This window comes from Lates calcarifer, linkage group LG2 (genome assembly GCF_001640805.2).
Source record: "Lates calcarifer isolate ASB-BC8 linkage group LG2, TLL_Latcal_v3, whole genome shotgun sequence".
Lineage (NCBI taxonomy): Eukaryota > Metazoa > Chordata > Actinopteri > Centropomidae > Lates > Lates calcarifer.
The window spans coordinates 1,064,966-1,081,772 of record NC_066834.1 but is presented as its reverse complement, the minus strand read 5'-3'; the positions used below and the strand labels follow the sequence as shown (position 1 = coordinate 1,081,772).

Below are 16,807 nucleotides of genomic sequence, written 5' to 3'. Positions count from 1 at the left end.
GGTGTTTTAAGCTCCTCTCTGTTTTTGACCGTGAGCGGCTGTGGCTCAGTTTACATTTAGAAGCACAACGACACTGAATTAACTGGAGTTTTAGCATGGACTGTGAAAGTTAAGACGTTTACACTTTATACTGCAGCGACTCAGAGCAAACGATTCATTTCTCACAGTCACCTCACAGAAAGAGGGGTCGAGGTTTGATAACAGTCCCTTTCTGCGTGTTTGCATGTTCTGTCCCTGTTTGTTCGAGTTTATTTTGGTGATCAGGGTTTCCTCAGTCGGACTGAGTCTGGAGCCCAGATTGTAAACAGTTTCCATCCGTGTTTGACTGTTGAGTCTGGAGACAAAGGTGTGGTTAGACGGGGTTCTCTACACCAAAACAGAAACCTACATTTTTAAAAATGGATGGATGGAGAGGTCAAGTGTGTTTATCCTCCATGTTATATGCAGAAGTACATTCATAGTGATGTATTCATCAGTGAGTTAATTTACAGATAGAGGATAATGTGAAGGAGTCTATGGATTCACTGTGCATTAAAATGGAAATAGGAATAAACTTTAAACACAGACACAGATCACCTCTCTGCTCTTCATTTGATCTGCTAACAGTCACCAAAGATACCAGGAAGTCTCTAACGATTCATTTCAGTTTTTGTATAATTTGTTGTGTGAAAATATTTAAGTAGGAAAAGCAGATTTTTAGCTGAGACTGCAGATTAAAGATGAAGAGAGCGCAAAGACCTGCACCTCCACTGGAGCCTCATAGTCAGGCTGTAGCTACAGGTTTGAACATTACTTACCTTTCAGAAGACTAATGCTGCGTTTTTAGTCAGTGAATCTGATAACAGAACGTTAGCTACACAGGATATCTTTCTTCTCAGAGTCTCAGGAAGTGTTTTTCTTTGGGCTCTGTCATAGAGATGCTCCTGAGAACAATCGACAGACAAGAAATCAAACAGAAAAGCTCACTGCTGTGTACAATATGTAAATGAGTCAATTTAATGCAGAGAAATAATGTAATAACCTGTATAAAAAAGGAAATAGTTGTAACAAAACAACAACAGTTTATATTTTTGTTTATTTCTGTTTAATCACCTGAGACATGATGTAACCAGTCAGTGCTTTGTGTATTAAAGCTAATTAGCAACAATTTTCAATGACAAGCCATGTTTCATCTGACAACATTTTTAATGAATGACCCGCATGAATGATCATCAGGTTGTCAACAGCAACACTCCCTTTAAGGAATGACATATTCACAGATGTACTTCTTCAGGCTGCGACACACCTCATCGTACCACTTTCCCTGTGCAGCCACTGAAAGGGCAACACAGCTCTCCCTCTTCGTTCCTGTGGGCTGCTTCTTGGAGCGGTCCCAGTTGAGAAAGCTGACTGGCAGGCTGTTGACGTCCACATACTGGCCTTCTTTCACTATGTCTGCCACGCCGATCCAGAAGTCCTTGGATCCCGGGGCGCTCCTCTTTGCATAGTCTCTCAGTTCATTGTTCTCCATCATGTCCCGTGGCGTCGCGAGGGTTCCCCCTTGTGCGATGCAGTCTTCATTTGCTTCGTGGTAATGTTTGGGTTCCTCAATCGTGAGATAACACTTCTTGTGAGCTTTGATGCCTCGGAGACAGACTGAAAACACAAAGCACTTACTTCATGAGCGACTTTAAAGTAATGATATGGTATTTAAAGAGTTCAGAAAATAATCATGACGCACATTATATGAATATAATCTTTTTTAAAATACTTTCCTCAAGAGATTTGATCAGTTCATACAGTCATAGAGAGGTCACAGTCTGAACAGAGACTATAACCATGTAATAATAATTATAACCATACAATAATAAGCAGCAATAAACACATGATCAGCTAAGTAGGATATAATTAAAAAATAGAAACAAACACAAAAACAGAAGCAGAAAAATATACAAAATGATCAAATTTAAAGTTTAGTTATTTTTACAGTCTATAAATTGTTTCAGATTTTCCTCTTGAGCAATTCAACCTTTTTAGTTTGTAATTTAATGAATGATTTGAGTGCTGCTGCCCTCTGCTGGTGACTCTGCGCAGAGAGAAGTCTACTTCTCTGTCAGCAGCAGTGTCCACACTCCTGAATGACAGCTCAGTGGCCTAAATCACAAGCAGCACTAAGAGAGGCCAACAGTCGTGTGCACTGTAACACATTTACAAAGTCAGCATGAGACACTTTAATCTGACTTTGTGTAGTGAGCAGTACCTGTCTGCAGCGCCTGCATCTCCTTCAGTGAGTTCACCTCCTGCCACAGCCTCTCCAGCTGCGACTTCACATCATCTTCCTCTGCAGCTGCATCTCGACGACGAGGAGGCAAGAAAAAAACCCCCGGTCAGATAAACACAGCTACAGAGCACGGTTCTGTTGAAGTCTATGTGATGTTGTGTATCGTTACCTCCGGGCTGATGAGCAGACACAGCCTTCCTGGTGCGGGACGGGCGGCTGGAGCTGAGGTGGAGCAAGGAGAAGCAGAGAAGGAGGAAGACAGGGAGGGCCAGACGCGCCATGTCTAAGGGCCGGTGGATCCTACAGGACAGGACACAGTGGCACCACCTTATACTGCAGTGAAAGGAACCAAAAACACTGCGGGCAGCTCAATATATACTGGCCCTCTGTATGCTTTCTCCCTGCATTGGCTCCAACTCTGTTTGTTTTTGTCCAAACATCAGGAGGAGGTGAGGGAGGTATAAGGGTGGAGTGGCAAATAATGATTTCCTTGTGTCTGGCTTTTGATAAATATTTACCTGGGACAAGGTGCACTGAGCAGTATTCCCTTTCATTTCACAAACAAACTGGAAACTCATTGACTGCTTCACTCTTACAGAGTGTTCTTCATCCCATCCCCCTTACCTGTCAGTTTTGGACACATGCTAAGTCACTTTGTTAAACTGTGAACTATCGTCTGAGTAGGAAATATAAGACATTAGATGGTATTAATGGACAGTGATAAGACTTTAATTTACATGAAAACAAGTCACCAATGTTCCTGCTGCTGCACAGACTTCCACTTGTTTAATATGTAAAAATAAAGCTGCTGTTAGAGCCGAGGAAGTCCAGCTCCCTGCGCTGCTGCAGGAGTTATTTTTAGAGCGAGATGTTGTATACAGATGGGAGGGGGAGCTAAATAAGAAACACCCTTGGGCATATGGGCTCAATATAGCAATACAACTCTAAAAGTCAGCTCATGTATGTTTTCCCATTTTACAGTCTTGACATTTCTGAGGATTATCTTTCATTTAAAGCTGTGCTACATCATGAGGAATATATTCTAACCAAGCCACCCACGATGAGAGGAGAGGATCCTCTGAACATGTTGTTTTCCAGCAAATTATAGAAACTCTGTCTTGAAATAAACATAGATGAAGATGAATTGTTGTGTTTGCTGTTACATGCAGTAGGTGTGAAATGGTTCTGCATGTAACGTCTAATTAACAGGACTGACTGCAAGTTGTGTGTGGAGTTATCATGCAAACATACTATTTCATTCCATGTGGAGGTAAAACTAACACCGGACCCTGAGCTGAGGATGAAACAGAGAGCTGCTTCACAGAGGATCAGTAGTTCTGGTTTAATTAATAATTAATGACTAAGGCGCCACATAAATAAAACACAGTTTGCAGCAGTTCTGACCAACAGAACGTGAAGTGATTCCAACAATACCGCTGACGACCTGGGAACATCACAGCAAAGGTCGACAGTCGCTCATAATGTTAGAACACAGCCATTAATTAGACAGCAGCATTTCTCTGACCACATATTCAGTATTTACTGTGTTGTCTGTAGAGTTTGAAGATGTTTAAGCTTTGTTGCCACCTGGTGTCAGACTGAGGGACTATGAAGGATTTTGCAGTATATTAGTACTACAGTATACTTCAAATCTTAAAATGGGATGTACACTGAAAACCAATTATAACATGAACGACTTGTGATTTGAGTTCAGGCAAAATATTTCAAAATGAGCTGAAAATAAAAACAGTCTTACATCATATATCTCTGAAATGTTTCCTGAAACATATTCAAAGAGAAGAGACAACAAGAAGAAAACACCTTCAGGGAGTAAAGCTCATGAAATAAATTCCACCACTGAGCAGAATACTTTGCAGATAAATTTATTCAAGTAAACAGAGCTGTACCCAAAGGAAGTACACAACAAAATAATGTGACAAAAATATATAGGACCACAGGTAAACCATAGTTCATAAGGAATTTTGTGAATATACTACAATGCCAAACACTGCTTTAGACACTATTTTCTTTTTCTTTTTAAAGGCCATATGAATACACACACTCAAAAATATCCACTCTCTCTCTGTCACACACACACAGACACACCTGACATTGAAGGCATCAAAACTGAGATGTATTTTCATCATTATCCACGTTTCCGAGTTGAGAAATTAATTACTAAAATGATTCTTTGCATCGCTTGAGTTCACCCATTAACACCGTCTGACCACTGGTTATCACTCAGCTTCAAAGCACGCACTGTTCACTGCTGTTAGTTTTAAGCTGAAACATTTTTAATTTCATTAATCAGCATGATTACTAAGCGTTGACTTGTTTTATTGTTTGTGTATGTGTGAGTCGTAAACTCAGAAACCAGCCGCTATAAAACACACTGAACAAGCGAGGCCGAATAAATAGTGAAAACTTGATATAGCGTTTTTACTTTGATAAACTGAGAACAGATCAATCATCTGATTAGATGAGTGTGAGTGTGTCGGCTGTCCTTCTGTTTCATTAGCAGAGTAAAGCAGAGGGTGTCAGATGTACTGTAAGTAAAGTAACACACAGCGCCTCTCAAACCTGAATCACCTGCTCTCTGTAAAAATCATTTCTCTTGGAGTCTTATGGCACTTTTTGTTGTGAGGCACCAGCAAGTAAACAACTTTGGTCAGACAAGTAAAGCAGAGACTCCACAAACCTTGAACTGCAGTCTGACTATTTGACAACCCTCCTGAAGGAAATCCAGAATTTACTGATTTACCTTTGTTTCATATGGATTCTGAAAGATAGAAATTTGATGTCTTCAAACTTTCATTTGTTCTGTGTTTACAAAACAGTCAACTCTGTGTGACCTTAATATAAATGTAATAAAGCTCTGGATACACAGTTTAGTGGGGAAATACTGTTTGTCCTCCTTACTACAAATTACGACTGCGCAGGAAGAATTTTTAATAGTGTACACATCTGTTTTCACACTCTAGTTAAAAAGACCTTTTTTGTTGGTTTGTTCAATATGAACTTCACACGAGGAAAACATTTCAAGTATCAAACACTCGTCTGTAGCTCAAAGGCACTGGTGATCCCATAATATTAGAAGGTTGGCACCTAAGGACAAAATATCATGCAAATATCTACACGCAGACTCGTCCAGCTCTCGGTCAGAGGCATCAAAACACTGGGGCTCATCGTGTCTCGTTTCATCCGTCATCACTGAGGACAGGTTAGAATTAAACTGAATGTTTTCCTACCTTGTGAAATGTTTAGACATGCTGAGCGTGTTACAGCCTATGACACTTAGGTGCTTCACTAAATCTAATTTCAAACGTGTTAATCTTAACGTGACCACAGCAGGTCAGCTGCTTCAAACACTTATTCAGTCTGTTAATATTCAATAAACTGCCGGCGGATGAAATTAACTGTAAAATGGACACAAACCTATTCACAGTATTGGCTAGTATAATGTTACTTCATAATACAGTGAAGGAATATAATAATACTACTCAGAGAATGGCACTTGCACGTGTTGCCTGGGTGACAAACATTATTCGTCTTCATTTACCCAAAAAAGTTTGGCTTTACCAGTCAACTGACAAACACCAGGTCACAGACAAGAGGCACAAACATCCACTGTACATACACACATTCATGCATACATGCATACAGCACATACTGCACAACACTGCTGTGTGGTTGTGTTCCTCTGTGGTGAATCTGTGCAGCCTCTCCAGTCTCTAGGCGTGTTGCAGGGGGAGGGTGGGGGGTGGGAGGTAGGGTGCAGGGTGGGGGTGGGGTGGGGGGGTCTAATGGATGAAAGGCATTCGCTCCTTGCTGTCGTTGTCTCCCTCGGGTTCCTCCTCCTCCTCTCCTGCCTCACTGGTCTCTGTGCTGTCGCTGGCCATCTGCAGGAGCCATAAAATATTATTGAGCTGTCAGTGAGAGTAAACTGAGCCACAGCCAACACAGAGATGTAGGCAGCTGTATACAGGCTCTACACTTTCAGTTTGAGCATATCTGTACATCTCATAGTTTTCTTAGGTTTGATGTGGTGATCACCATGGAAACAACTGCTGTAAAACAGGAGGAATTCCTCCTTACTGCCTCCTCATGACCCTGACCGGACCTGAGTCTGCATCAGAAATGTCAAATTTATCTATTTATCAGCCACAAATACCCACACTGCACGTCTGCCAGGAGGATTAGCTGTGTGGTTAACGAAGCTCAGACTCACACCGACTTCTTTCTGCACAGACGGCACAAGGCCAGAGAAACCACAAGGGGGGGTGTTTTCTTTAATCATCAATAACTTGTTTAGACTCCCCCAGTCTGGTTCTGTGTTGCGTGTCCTCTTACATCTGCAGTTAAGTGACTTCCTCCTGTTTCACCTTCCTCCATTTGGTCAGGTAGTTCTTAGCATTCAGATCGATTCAAACGAAATTAAATGACTATATCATAGTTTCATGTGTTTATTATAAGATCATATACAAACGGCTAACGTCTCTTACTGGAGAAGACGTTCAGTGTTGCTGCAGGAGTCGTAAAACTCTTAACCTTAAGATCAGTGCTCATGAGGAAACGGAGCCCGGCGGCTGAACTACTTAACCTCCTGTTTTCTGATAACGTCATTTCTGCAGTGACGTAGGAAGAAGCACGTTAATGCTGTGCTGTTGTTACCAGAGGAGTGGGAGACTTCTCCACATCCAGAATGAGTTTTCCTATGTTGCCTCTGTCATGAATTCTCTGCATGGCCTCTTTTACCTGAGAAGAAAACACAACAGCAAATCACAAATTAATTCAGTGATTAAATCTGACTCTATTTATAACATGATCTTTTTAGTCATTAAATCATAATGTGCAGCTGGGTCTAAACCAGATTTGAGCTGTAACATCTTCTGCAGTATTAAAAAAATGAAGAAATTAGATTGCTTTACAACTTTTCACTTCTGCTCATGAAGTGAATTCTGAGCTTCAGAGCGTGAGGCTGCTGCAGCACTGAGGAGACGTCTCAAAGCACCTGCTGAATAAACTTCTTTTATCAACTGAATCCACACAAAAGATGCTTCTGCAGCCATTTCCTGGTCTCAGAGGCACACGACCCCCTGCTCTCAGATCAGCTCTGATCTAAACTCACTCTGTCAAACAAGCCAAGGCCTTAATGTTGACTAAATGATGCTGAGTCATGCTGCTGGATGAACACCTCTCTGCCTGCCTGGGTTGTATTTTGCATTTGAAACTTGATTAACCAGCTTTAGAACAGAACAGGCTCTAATAACAAATATATGACATGAATAATAAATGCTCCTGCAGATTCCTGGAGGACACCATATATTCTCGTGCAATTTTAAAATGAGTCACCTCCTGCAAAAACAAATGATTTTAATATTCACTTTCTTTTTTTACACCAACGTTATCAAACTCTGAAAAGAGAAGGATGATTTACTGAAGAACTAAATGTAACAGAGACACAAATCTCTGCCAACTAGACACTTTGTTTTAACACTGTGTTGAGCTTCTACTCAACATTATCAGACTCGCAGTGAAACTTCACACCGTCTACGAAGACTGAAAAACAATTAACCGTGACAAACTGACCTCAGACTGACTCATCAGGTTATACTGATGCAGGACAGCAGTGTTTTAACATGACAGAGATCTTTTTATCAGTCTCCACTCAAACTGAAGGACAGTCTGTGTAATCAGCTGACAGACCTGCTGCTAGGTGAACATGACTGAGACAATGTGTCAGGCTCTTTTAAGGCTGCGTGACCTGTTTACAGTCTGTTTTAAAAATCAGCTGCAGTCTGACTGCTATGAGCAGGAGGTGGGGGGAGAAGTGGAGCGAGTACAATCAGGATTTTCTCCTCCTCTACACTCAGCAGCTTTAAAACCTCGACCTGCCATCGTGAACAGAACCCTGATGATCACGTCATGGTAGCATCGTCTACATGCTGTGGATGGCAGTAATGAAACCCAGTCATGATGCAGAGTGTGGGCCAGTGGTGCATTATACACTGACTGGGGCTTTAAAACTTTGCCTGGCAACTGCTCACATTCACATAGTTTAAAACCCAGAAATCAGATCGTGTTGTGCAAGAGCACGTGGCACATCTGTGTCTCTGTGGAATTATGACATGATGAGAGGAAAACATCTAACAGAGACTCAAGCTTTAACTGGAGCCAGTTCTGTATAGCTTTCATTAACAGTTAACCTTCTTACAACAATGGACCACCTGTGGCTGACTGCTGCCTGTATTCTTTGTGGCCCTGTGCCACCGTCTTGTCGGAAAGTGGATTATAAATATTAGGTTTGTTGAAGGCTGTTGGACTATTCTGAGAGCAACAGCAACCCAGCAGGTCAGAACTATAAACACAGAAAGATCAGTGCGACTCATTACAGCTTGTCTGACTCATCGTGTGAAGAAAAAAAATTCACACATCACAGAAGATTACTGCCATATCTCCCTTTCCTATTACAATCCACACAGAGACAACTGAATGTGCCTCTTTGTCTGGAAGCCATTGTGTCACAAGCATTCATTTGTTAAATGAAATACCGGAAATCAAGCCAAGAGCAAAATCAGGTCAGAAACTCGTCCAGCATTTGGCTGTGAGGTGGTGAGTCTGCAGAGGGTGAAATAAGATTCAGCCAACATTTGCTGCCTGTATGTTTTAAATATCCTAAACAGCATTCACCTTGGAGCCCCGGGTGACAGAGACAAATTAATATTTTCCTCACTGAAACTTCTAGTGGTCAGAAAACCTCTGACTTAACCTCTTATTCTGTTCCAGTCACGCACATTCTCCAACTTTTTCTTCCAGAAAAAAAAAAAATCAGTTGCCCTGGTGAACATGGTAAACTAACGCCCTCTGAATTCTCCTTCCAGGCATATAAACAAATGAGGCAGGCTGTGCCCCTGACACCACATCCCACGCCATCCTCCCATCTAATGAGATTCTTCATGGGCAGTGGTTCTACTGAATGGCCTGAGCAATCTGCCAAAGTTTAATGACAACAGTACGGGGGAAGTTTCCCATGAGAAGTGAAAATCTGCACACAGCAATTATTTCATGGCCATATTCTCTCTCTGAGTGTGGATAGAAAGTTCAGAATGACTTATAATCAGCTTCCTGTGATGAATTATCTTCACTGCCTCAGCCTTTATCTGGATTCTTGGAGCATTTGTGGGTGTGAAACAGATCCTAAACCTTTTACTTGCAAAGACAGACGGAGCATTTTTTATAATCACTGATGGGTAAAACTGTACACTGAGGAAATGGCTGGGACTTGTAATCATATCATTAGTCATATGTAGTTACTGGAAATGGACATGAAATCTCATTTAGACAGAGGCTTCCACCAAACTGACTCTACAACAGTTATGGACAAGTGTTGCCTGCTCCCAAGGATAAACCTTCAGCAATTTATTTCATGTGCACAGTGACTGGGAGAAGCTGCCAATTTAAAGGCAGTGGTGTCAGAACGAGGTCACCAAACCTCATGAATAAGAACGACAGAGGTGAAGCCTCTCCCATTCAGAGCTGCAGCAAACTAATCACAGAGCACAATCTGAACACAGACACACAGTCCTCAGTCAGAGATGGGCCAATCAGGAAGGTAAGTGGCAACACCTGTGCAGGTAGAGACTTTTTACCACATGTTGACCAGAAGATATGAGGAGCAGGTTCATGTTATTTCTCTCTGCAGGTACACACTTAAACTTTGACAGGCAACATCTTTGTCTGCTGCACCGTCTGAGACTGATCTGTCTCTTTAGTTGTACATCGCAACTATGGGATGATATTCAAATTTCATGTCTCAATTATTCTGGTAAAATAATTGTAATAAATGATATTATTGCAAAAATCTGCTTTAAACTCTTAAAATGGCTCCAGATCAACACATCACTTTACAGTCCCGGTAAGAAACAAACAGTTTTACTGCACCAAGGACAGACCGGTCTTTTTTAGTGAAAAACAACCCTGAGGAGAGCCGAGCACGGACTCTGTGGATGATCACGTGAAACGGGACGACAGCCAATCAGACAGCAAGCTGATTGAAGAACAAACGAGAGACGTTGTCGTCCGCCATGTTTGTTTACGCTAAAGTCGCGTCTGACCGTGACAGATTTAGAGTTGAGAGAGTCCAGACTCTGGTTGCTGGTGGTGAATCTGTTAGTGTGTGGTGTGGCTGTGTTGGTCTTCTCATTGCACATCACACACTATCAGAACAAAACTTAAAAATCTTTTAATGTGTGCCAGACTTTACCTGGCTAACGTTAGCTTAATTCACAAAAACAGTACACGACGTAAAAAGCATTTATACGTTAGCGTTAGCATGACGTTAGCGTTAGCATGACTGAACCAACACTTGCTGTGTTAAGTAACTGACTTTAGTTTATTTTAGAATCCACACATCTGATTTAACTTTGTTTCGTGGGGGATAACGGACAAACTGAGCCTTCAGTACAAATCAATACAGGACTGTATGTTAGCTAGACAGTTTTCTGTAAGTCACTCCTGTGGATATTAATCACCATGAATATCCTGATGATGGAAATCATATATCATCCCGTCCCTAACCACAACTACTAAGACACTAGACACTCTCTGAAAGACATTACATTCAGTGGTGTATTCAAATACCTGGTAACTGAATGAAGAACATGCTGAGTGTGTTCTCCCAGCGGTCTATAGATCAATCAAAGTTAATCACATCTCGATTAAAAGGTGTTTATCTACAAGGATTCTCCAGGTACACAATAAGCACAATGAGAAAAGGGAGCGTTTGTAGAGATGGAGAGCGAAGTGATTGACATATGGCCAGTTGAGACTTGTGTGGGTGTGAAATTAATGTGGGACAGGAAGACGCAACCTACCCACCATCTGTGGAAGAAAGTCCACAAACAGCTGACAGTGTCCCACAGAAAGCAGCAGGAACAAACAAAAGATGATCTGCTGTCCACAAACTCTTAAACCTTACATCTTCCCTGGCATCTGCGTTGATGTTACCACTGTGATCAGACTGTTTGACTTCACAGCCTCTTACCTCTTCCAGTGCCCACAGAGAGTCCACTACCGGCTTGATCTTCTTTTGCTCATAGAGATTCAACAGTTTGTCCATCACTGATCTCACGAGGCTACATCTCCCCTGTTTGAAGAGGAGGTTGAGGAGCGAGAATCCAGCAATGACTTTGTTCTCCTCGTAGAGTTTAATAGGGTTCACCTTCTCCACCTGCCACCACTGCATGAAAAAAACAGAAACCCACAGAGAGACACGTTGAATCGGAGTGAGTCATTTGTGTGTGTGAGTGTTTCATTTGCTATTAAAAATGTTCACTGGATAGTAACAGAGAACTGTTTCCTTCAAATGCTGATGACAGACTGCATCTCTGACTCACAGATTTTGCGAAGCTGAAGAAACTCTTTGTTTCCCCAGTTACCATGTTTGACGCGCCTGAAAAAACAAAAATAAAAGAGTTTCTGTGTGAATGGACAGAGGTGACTGGTCAATAACAGGCAGCTGAGGAGGTGGAGGAGAAACAGTCGCCACCTTTAGACCTTTACATCTGTGCAAGCATGCCGCCGCACATGTTCACTAAAGCTAAAGCTAATGAATGAACCTCCCCTCCACAGGAACTGAAGTCATTAACAGAGATCAGATAAGAAGCAGCTGTAAAGGGCAATACATTTCATTTTCATTATCTCACACCCACCACTCTGTTAGCTTAGCTTAGCATAAGGACGGGAAACAGCCTGATTCTGTCCCAGTTTACATGTTACAGTGGGCTTTGTGCGAGATTATTTCTTGGCCAAAGTCGTGTTGTCACTATCCTTAACTTAGCTATCTGTCATTTCAAAATAACTGGACAATATAAGAGAGATATAGATCTTCCCATAAGTGCTGTCATTAACCACAAAGCTGAAGCATGGTGACTAAAGCTCGACACTGTCTCATCCTCTCTGAAGGTAATAAACTCAGAGGTTACATGAACACAGAGAGAAAGCGTCAGTAACTGTTCCCACCGTAGAGGATATAAGTTCCCAGCGGCTTCAACAGACTCAGGCCTTTCCCTGTGTTCTCCCCACACAGGCAGTCCAACAAGATGTCGACTCCCTCCGGAGAAATTCTGAAACATTAGCAACAAAGTAAAGGTGAAGTCCACTAAATCTAATATAGACATGAACATCAGAGCTGCAACTAATGATGATTTTCTTATCAGGTAATCTGCAGATATTTTTTTCAGTTTGGTCCATGAAATGTCAAAAAAAAAAAAAAAATACAGCCAATAAAGTTTCCAAAATGTCCAAAAACAATTCTCCAAAATCCAAAGATATTCAGTTTACAATTTAAAAAAAACAGAGAAAAGCATAAAGCATCTCTGTGGACTGTGTTTTTCACTATTTCCTGACATTTTACAGGCCAAATGATTAACAGAGAAAACAATCAGCGGATGGATCAATAATGAAGATTAGTTGCAGCCCTAAAATAGTTACAGATGAATTTTCTGTCAATCCTCTGATCCGTTAATCGACTGACACGTCGTGAAGAGTTCATCTACAGACGCTGAAGCACAATCAAAGGCCAGGTTCATACATTCACAGTGACGTGGCTGCGTTACCTTGTTTATTTCTTCCGCTGCTCTGGGTTCTGTCTAATCACAGATTCCTGAGACATGAGCTCTGATTCTCTGGAGGATTACTCTGAGAAAAAGTTGCACCATGCAACCCACGTTTTTCTTTTGACTCTGCCTACACTTTTCTTATAAAGAGATTATTGATGTTTTTGCAGTGCCCACGTTACTCCTCATCAGGAAGACATTTCATATCATGTTACAGAAAGGTTTATGTTGTTATTGTTATCGCACACAGAATCAATCAGCCAAAGAGGTTTTGGCATAATGAGACTCATTAAAGGCACGGATATGAAAAGAATGAGAGGCATGTTATTATGGAAGGCACCTTAATGCCTTACTTTCTGCCTTGTGGCCCTGGACACCTGCTCGGCTAAACTGCTTGGTGGTCTTGTGATTCCCATGGTTTTTGCCTTTTGTAAAAAGATTAATTTAATTGTACTTTGCTCTTGATCCTGGGAAGAATGTGTGGGCCAGAGAGATGAAAGGGACATTAATCCACTACCACTGTGGATGTGTAAGTAGAAAGCATGAAGCAATCAGCGCTAATGAAACTATATTTGAATCCCTGTGTGTTATAATCTGCATACCTCACCAGTACAGACACATATAATATTAAACTGCTGCTGATGCTCTGTAAAGTGGAGGAGGCTGAGTGGTGACGGAGTTACCAACACTTTACATTATTCACCATTAACTAGCTGCTTATTAACATGCATAGTGGCTCGTTATCAGTCCTTACCAAGCACTTAATAATCTCTTTGGACACTGTTAACACTGAACAGACCAAACTGTTGATAAGGGAGAATTACTGTTGTTGTGCTACTACTGTCTTATAAGATCCATACTGAGCAGAGCATATTAAGATCATAATTCATGTAGAATAACTTCCCTATCACTCAGCAGTAATTAGGATCTTATTGAGTTAATGTCCCAGCAGCTGTAGAATATGATCATGCAGAGCCTAATGTAAAGTGTTACCATCTTCTGAAAAAGGTGAAGACTGTGTAGGATAAGTGCAGTAAACCATATTTCAGCAGGGCTGTGTTTTCTCTGTAGTGTAAACAGGAAAACAGCGTGCTGCGCTGTGAATGAATGGTGTAAGGCACCAATGCTCGGCTCCTAATTGGCTCAGTTGTGCCACATTGACAGCGCAGACCTCCGCCCTACACGATGCTGCTGCTGCTGCTGCTGCTCTCTGAGACGAGCTGGGAGTTGCCATGGGGACCGTGGCCGCACAAGACCGAATAAGGCAACAGGTAACATCTGCATCCTGTACGCTCAGAGAGGTTATCACATTAAATCACAACAACAGCAAACCTGCCTCATCATGCCTTCAGATTCTACTTTGACCCATCAACACATTAACAAAGGAGCTGAATCTTCAATCAAACACAGCACAGACGAACTTTCCTCGCTTACTTTTTGACTTCTTGTATATAATCAACGTTTCTGTCAAACAGGTGAGTCACAGAGTCTCTGATGGCGGCGTGTTTGAAACATGAGGCGATGCCAAACACAGTCACGTTAGGAACAGTGGAGCAGAGCTGAGCCACAGCTTGGCCCTGAAAATAACAAACAGTTGCAACAGTTTATCAGCGCAGAGGTTCTCTCTGAATGCTCCACAAAAACACAACTGAATCCACTGTCACCATAAACACACAACATCATTCATGTTTATAAGATGCTACTGATTGGTTTGTTAGCTTTAATCACTCTCAGAGATGGACCAGACGTTTTAGGCAGAAATGATTTGCAGCTCAGTATATTTTCATTTTGCACTGTGACAGAACAGCAGCTGTTGATCAGTAACAGGAACAAACAGCTTGGTCCATCTGTAGGAAAACTGAACTCCAGCCATAATCATATCAGAAGTGGACTTACTACACCACCTCCCGCCGAGTGCACCAACACTGACATCCCCTCTCGCAGGTTGGCGACCTCAAAGAGCATCATGTAGGCAGCCACGAAGTTCAGGGAGAACGCCGCCGCCTCGGCAAACGTCATTTCATCCGGCATCTTGTAGACAAATTCCACGGGCGTGCAAACCACCTCTGCCCAGGCGCTGTAATTCACGAAAGCCATCACTCTGTCGCCTATCTGCAGGAGACATGTTGGGGTGGAGGGACAACCAGCAGACACTGATGTGAGAACAATCCTGAGACACTAAGGAGGAAGTGACCTGTAAAGATTGTGGTTTAACTTGAATGTATTTCTCATTAACACTCGCTGAGCTCACACTCAGTGGTTTAGTCAGACCTGTAACTTCACTAACCTCGAATCCCTTCGTGTTTTCACCCACTGACTCCACTATTCCAGAGCATTCAAACCCAGGGACGAGAGGAGGTTTTGGAGGATTCTCAATCGTCCCCTGACGTACCATCAGATCCAGGAAATTCAAGCCACTGCAACAGAGAAGAAACAGAGCCTCACTGCCTGTCGATGTTAAATTCATCACCACCACCGGCAGCTGCTGGATCAATAATACAAATGGTCAGTATTAGCTGTTAGGACATGTAGGGATTGCCCAGTGCTATTTATTTCATCAGCAGTGAGTCACTGGCTGTACCTCTGTGCAGACAAGGCCAGACTCAACAGGCATTATTCTCCACTCAGTGAGATGGAAACACTTTCATTTTCCTGAGAGTTTGTCAACACTGGTAAAAGGCTCAGCTGATCAATATTCTGTCAATAGAACGGTTCTATAATCAGAAAGTGTAATCTGCCGACACTAACATCAGTTCTGCTTCCATCCAGTCAAAGCTGCTCTGGAAAAGACCTGTGGCTTCATGAAGCCCCCGATCACATGTTATTCACACTGCTCAGAAACGCTGAGGATGGATTCATCTCAGTGTATATGTGTTATAGGGATATTTACCAGGCTTTGACGCGGATCTTCACTTCACCATCCTGAGGCTCGGGCATTGCCTTCCTGCTCACCCTGAGTTTGTTGAGACCTCCGAAACCCGCCAGGATCACCGCCCGCATCTCTTTGGCGTCGCCGGGCGACTCCACCGCGGTCTCCGCGTCTTTGCCCACGGTTTTGTCGATCATGTACTCGGTTTCCTCCGTCATATCTGCTCCTTCTTTAGCCATGTCGGAGAGCAGCCGCCGTCCTCTCTCCGCTCAGAGTGATGTGCGGTGTGCAGCCTGTGAGGATGGACGGTCTCATCCACAGAGGAGCCTCAGACCTCTCCCTCTGCTCTTATTCTCTCAGGTCAAATTAAACCCGAATCCTCCTCTTTCTTTACTTTCACAGAATCACAGAAATATCGATTCATTCAACTAAACTTTTCCTTTTTAAGGATCTGGAATATAATTGATCCTGTGTGTAGTTTCTGCGTCAGGCTGAAGTGTGCAGTGCGCCACCTGCTGGAGAAGAGTGAACAAACTTTACCTACATGTTACACATCCATGACTCCCGTGGCTCAGACTACATCCTCACAGTAAGGTAGTACTAAGGTACTTTACTCATAACTACATTTACTGACCACTTTTAATCGCTAGTTACTTTACTGGTTCAAAATATCTGTGTACAAAACGCATGAGGAGATGATACATGAAATATGATAAAAACCAAACTAACCAACCCAATGAAGCTAGAGAATAATTCAGTGGATAATGAAAACAATCATTAGCTGCAGTCCTAAACTAATCCATTGATCAATTTTGTATGAATAATAAATAAAAAAGAGAATATGTTTCCAACATTGAGCACTTTATATTTATCCTGATAAACTGACATATTTTGACATAAGAAACTTTGACTTGTAATGGAGTACTCTGACAGTGTGGTATCAGTACTCTCACCTCTTCTTCTTCTTCCTCCACCACTGCTTTAGGAGGAGGTGGGAAAAAGAGAACTATTGCAGAGGCTCTTACTTTGAAAGTCCTCACCTCAACTCCATTTTCTTTGCAG

At 42.2% G+C, this 16,807-nt stretch overlaps 2 protein-coding genes across 3 annotated transcripts; both read right to left on the bottom strand.

The window, feature by feature from the left end:
- Positions 1-1,056: 1,056 nt before the first annotated feature.
- Positions 1,057-2,626, bottom strand: clec3a (C-type lectin domain family 3, member A). 2 transcript variants are annotated; one of them, XM_018687539.2, is made up of 3 exons: positions 2,430-2,626; positions 2,240-2,332; positions 1,057-1,635 (listed from the first exon to the last, which is right to left on the bottom strand). In XM_018687539.2, exons 1-3 carry the CDS (start codon positions 2,539-2,541, stop codon positions 1,238-1,240), a joined length of 603 nt encoding a protein of 200 aa, XP_018543055.1. In that variant the 5' UTR covers positions 2,542-2,626; the 3' UTR covers positions 1,057-1,237. The 2 variants fall into 2 exon arrangements, with proteins under 2 accessions (XP_018543055.1, XP_018543056.1); XM_018687540.2 differs by having other exon boundaries at positions 2,240-2,326; positions 2,430-2,620.
- Positions 2,627-4,127: 1,501 nt separating this feature from the next.
- On the bottom strand, positions 4,128-16,681 carry vat1l (vesicle amine transport 1-like). Its single transcript, XM_018687552.2, has 9 exons — positions 15,767-16,681; positions 15,164-15,293; positions 14,773-14,988; positions 14,311-14,453; positions 12,281-12,384; positions 11,656-11,711; positions 11,304-11,498; positions 6,932-7,015; positions 4,128-6,159 (listed from the first exon to the last, which is right to left on the bottom strand). Exons 1-9 carry the CDS (start codon positions 15,982-15,984, stop codon positions 6,061-6,063), a joined length of 1,245 nt encoding a protein of 414 aa, XP_018543068.1. The 5' UTR covers positions 15,985-16,681; the 3' UTR covers positions 4,128-6,060.
- Between the last annotated feature and the right edge of the window lie 126 nt (positions 16,682-16,807).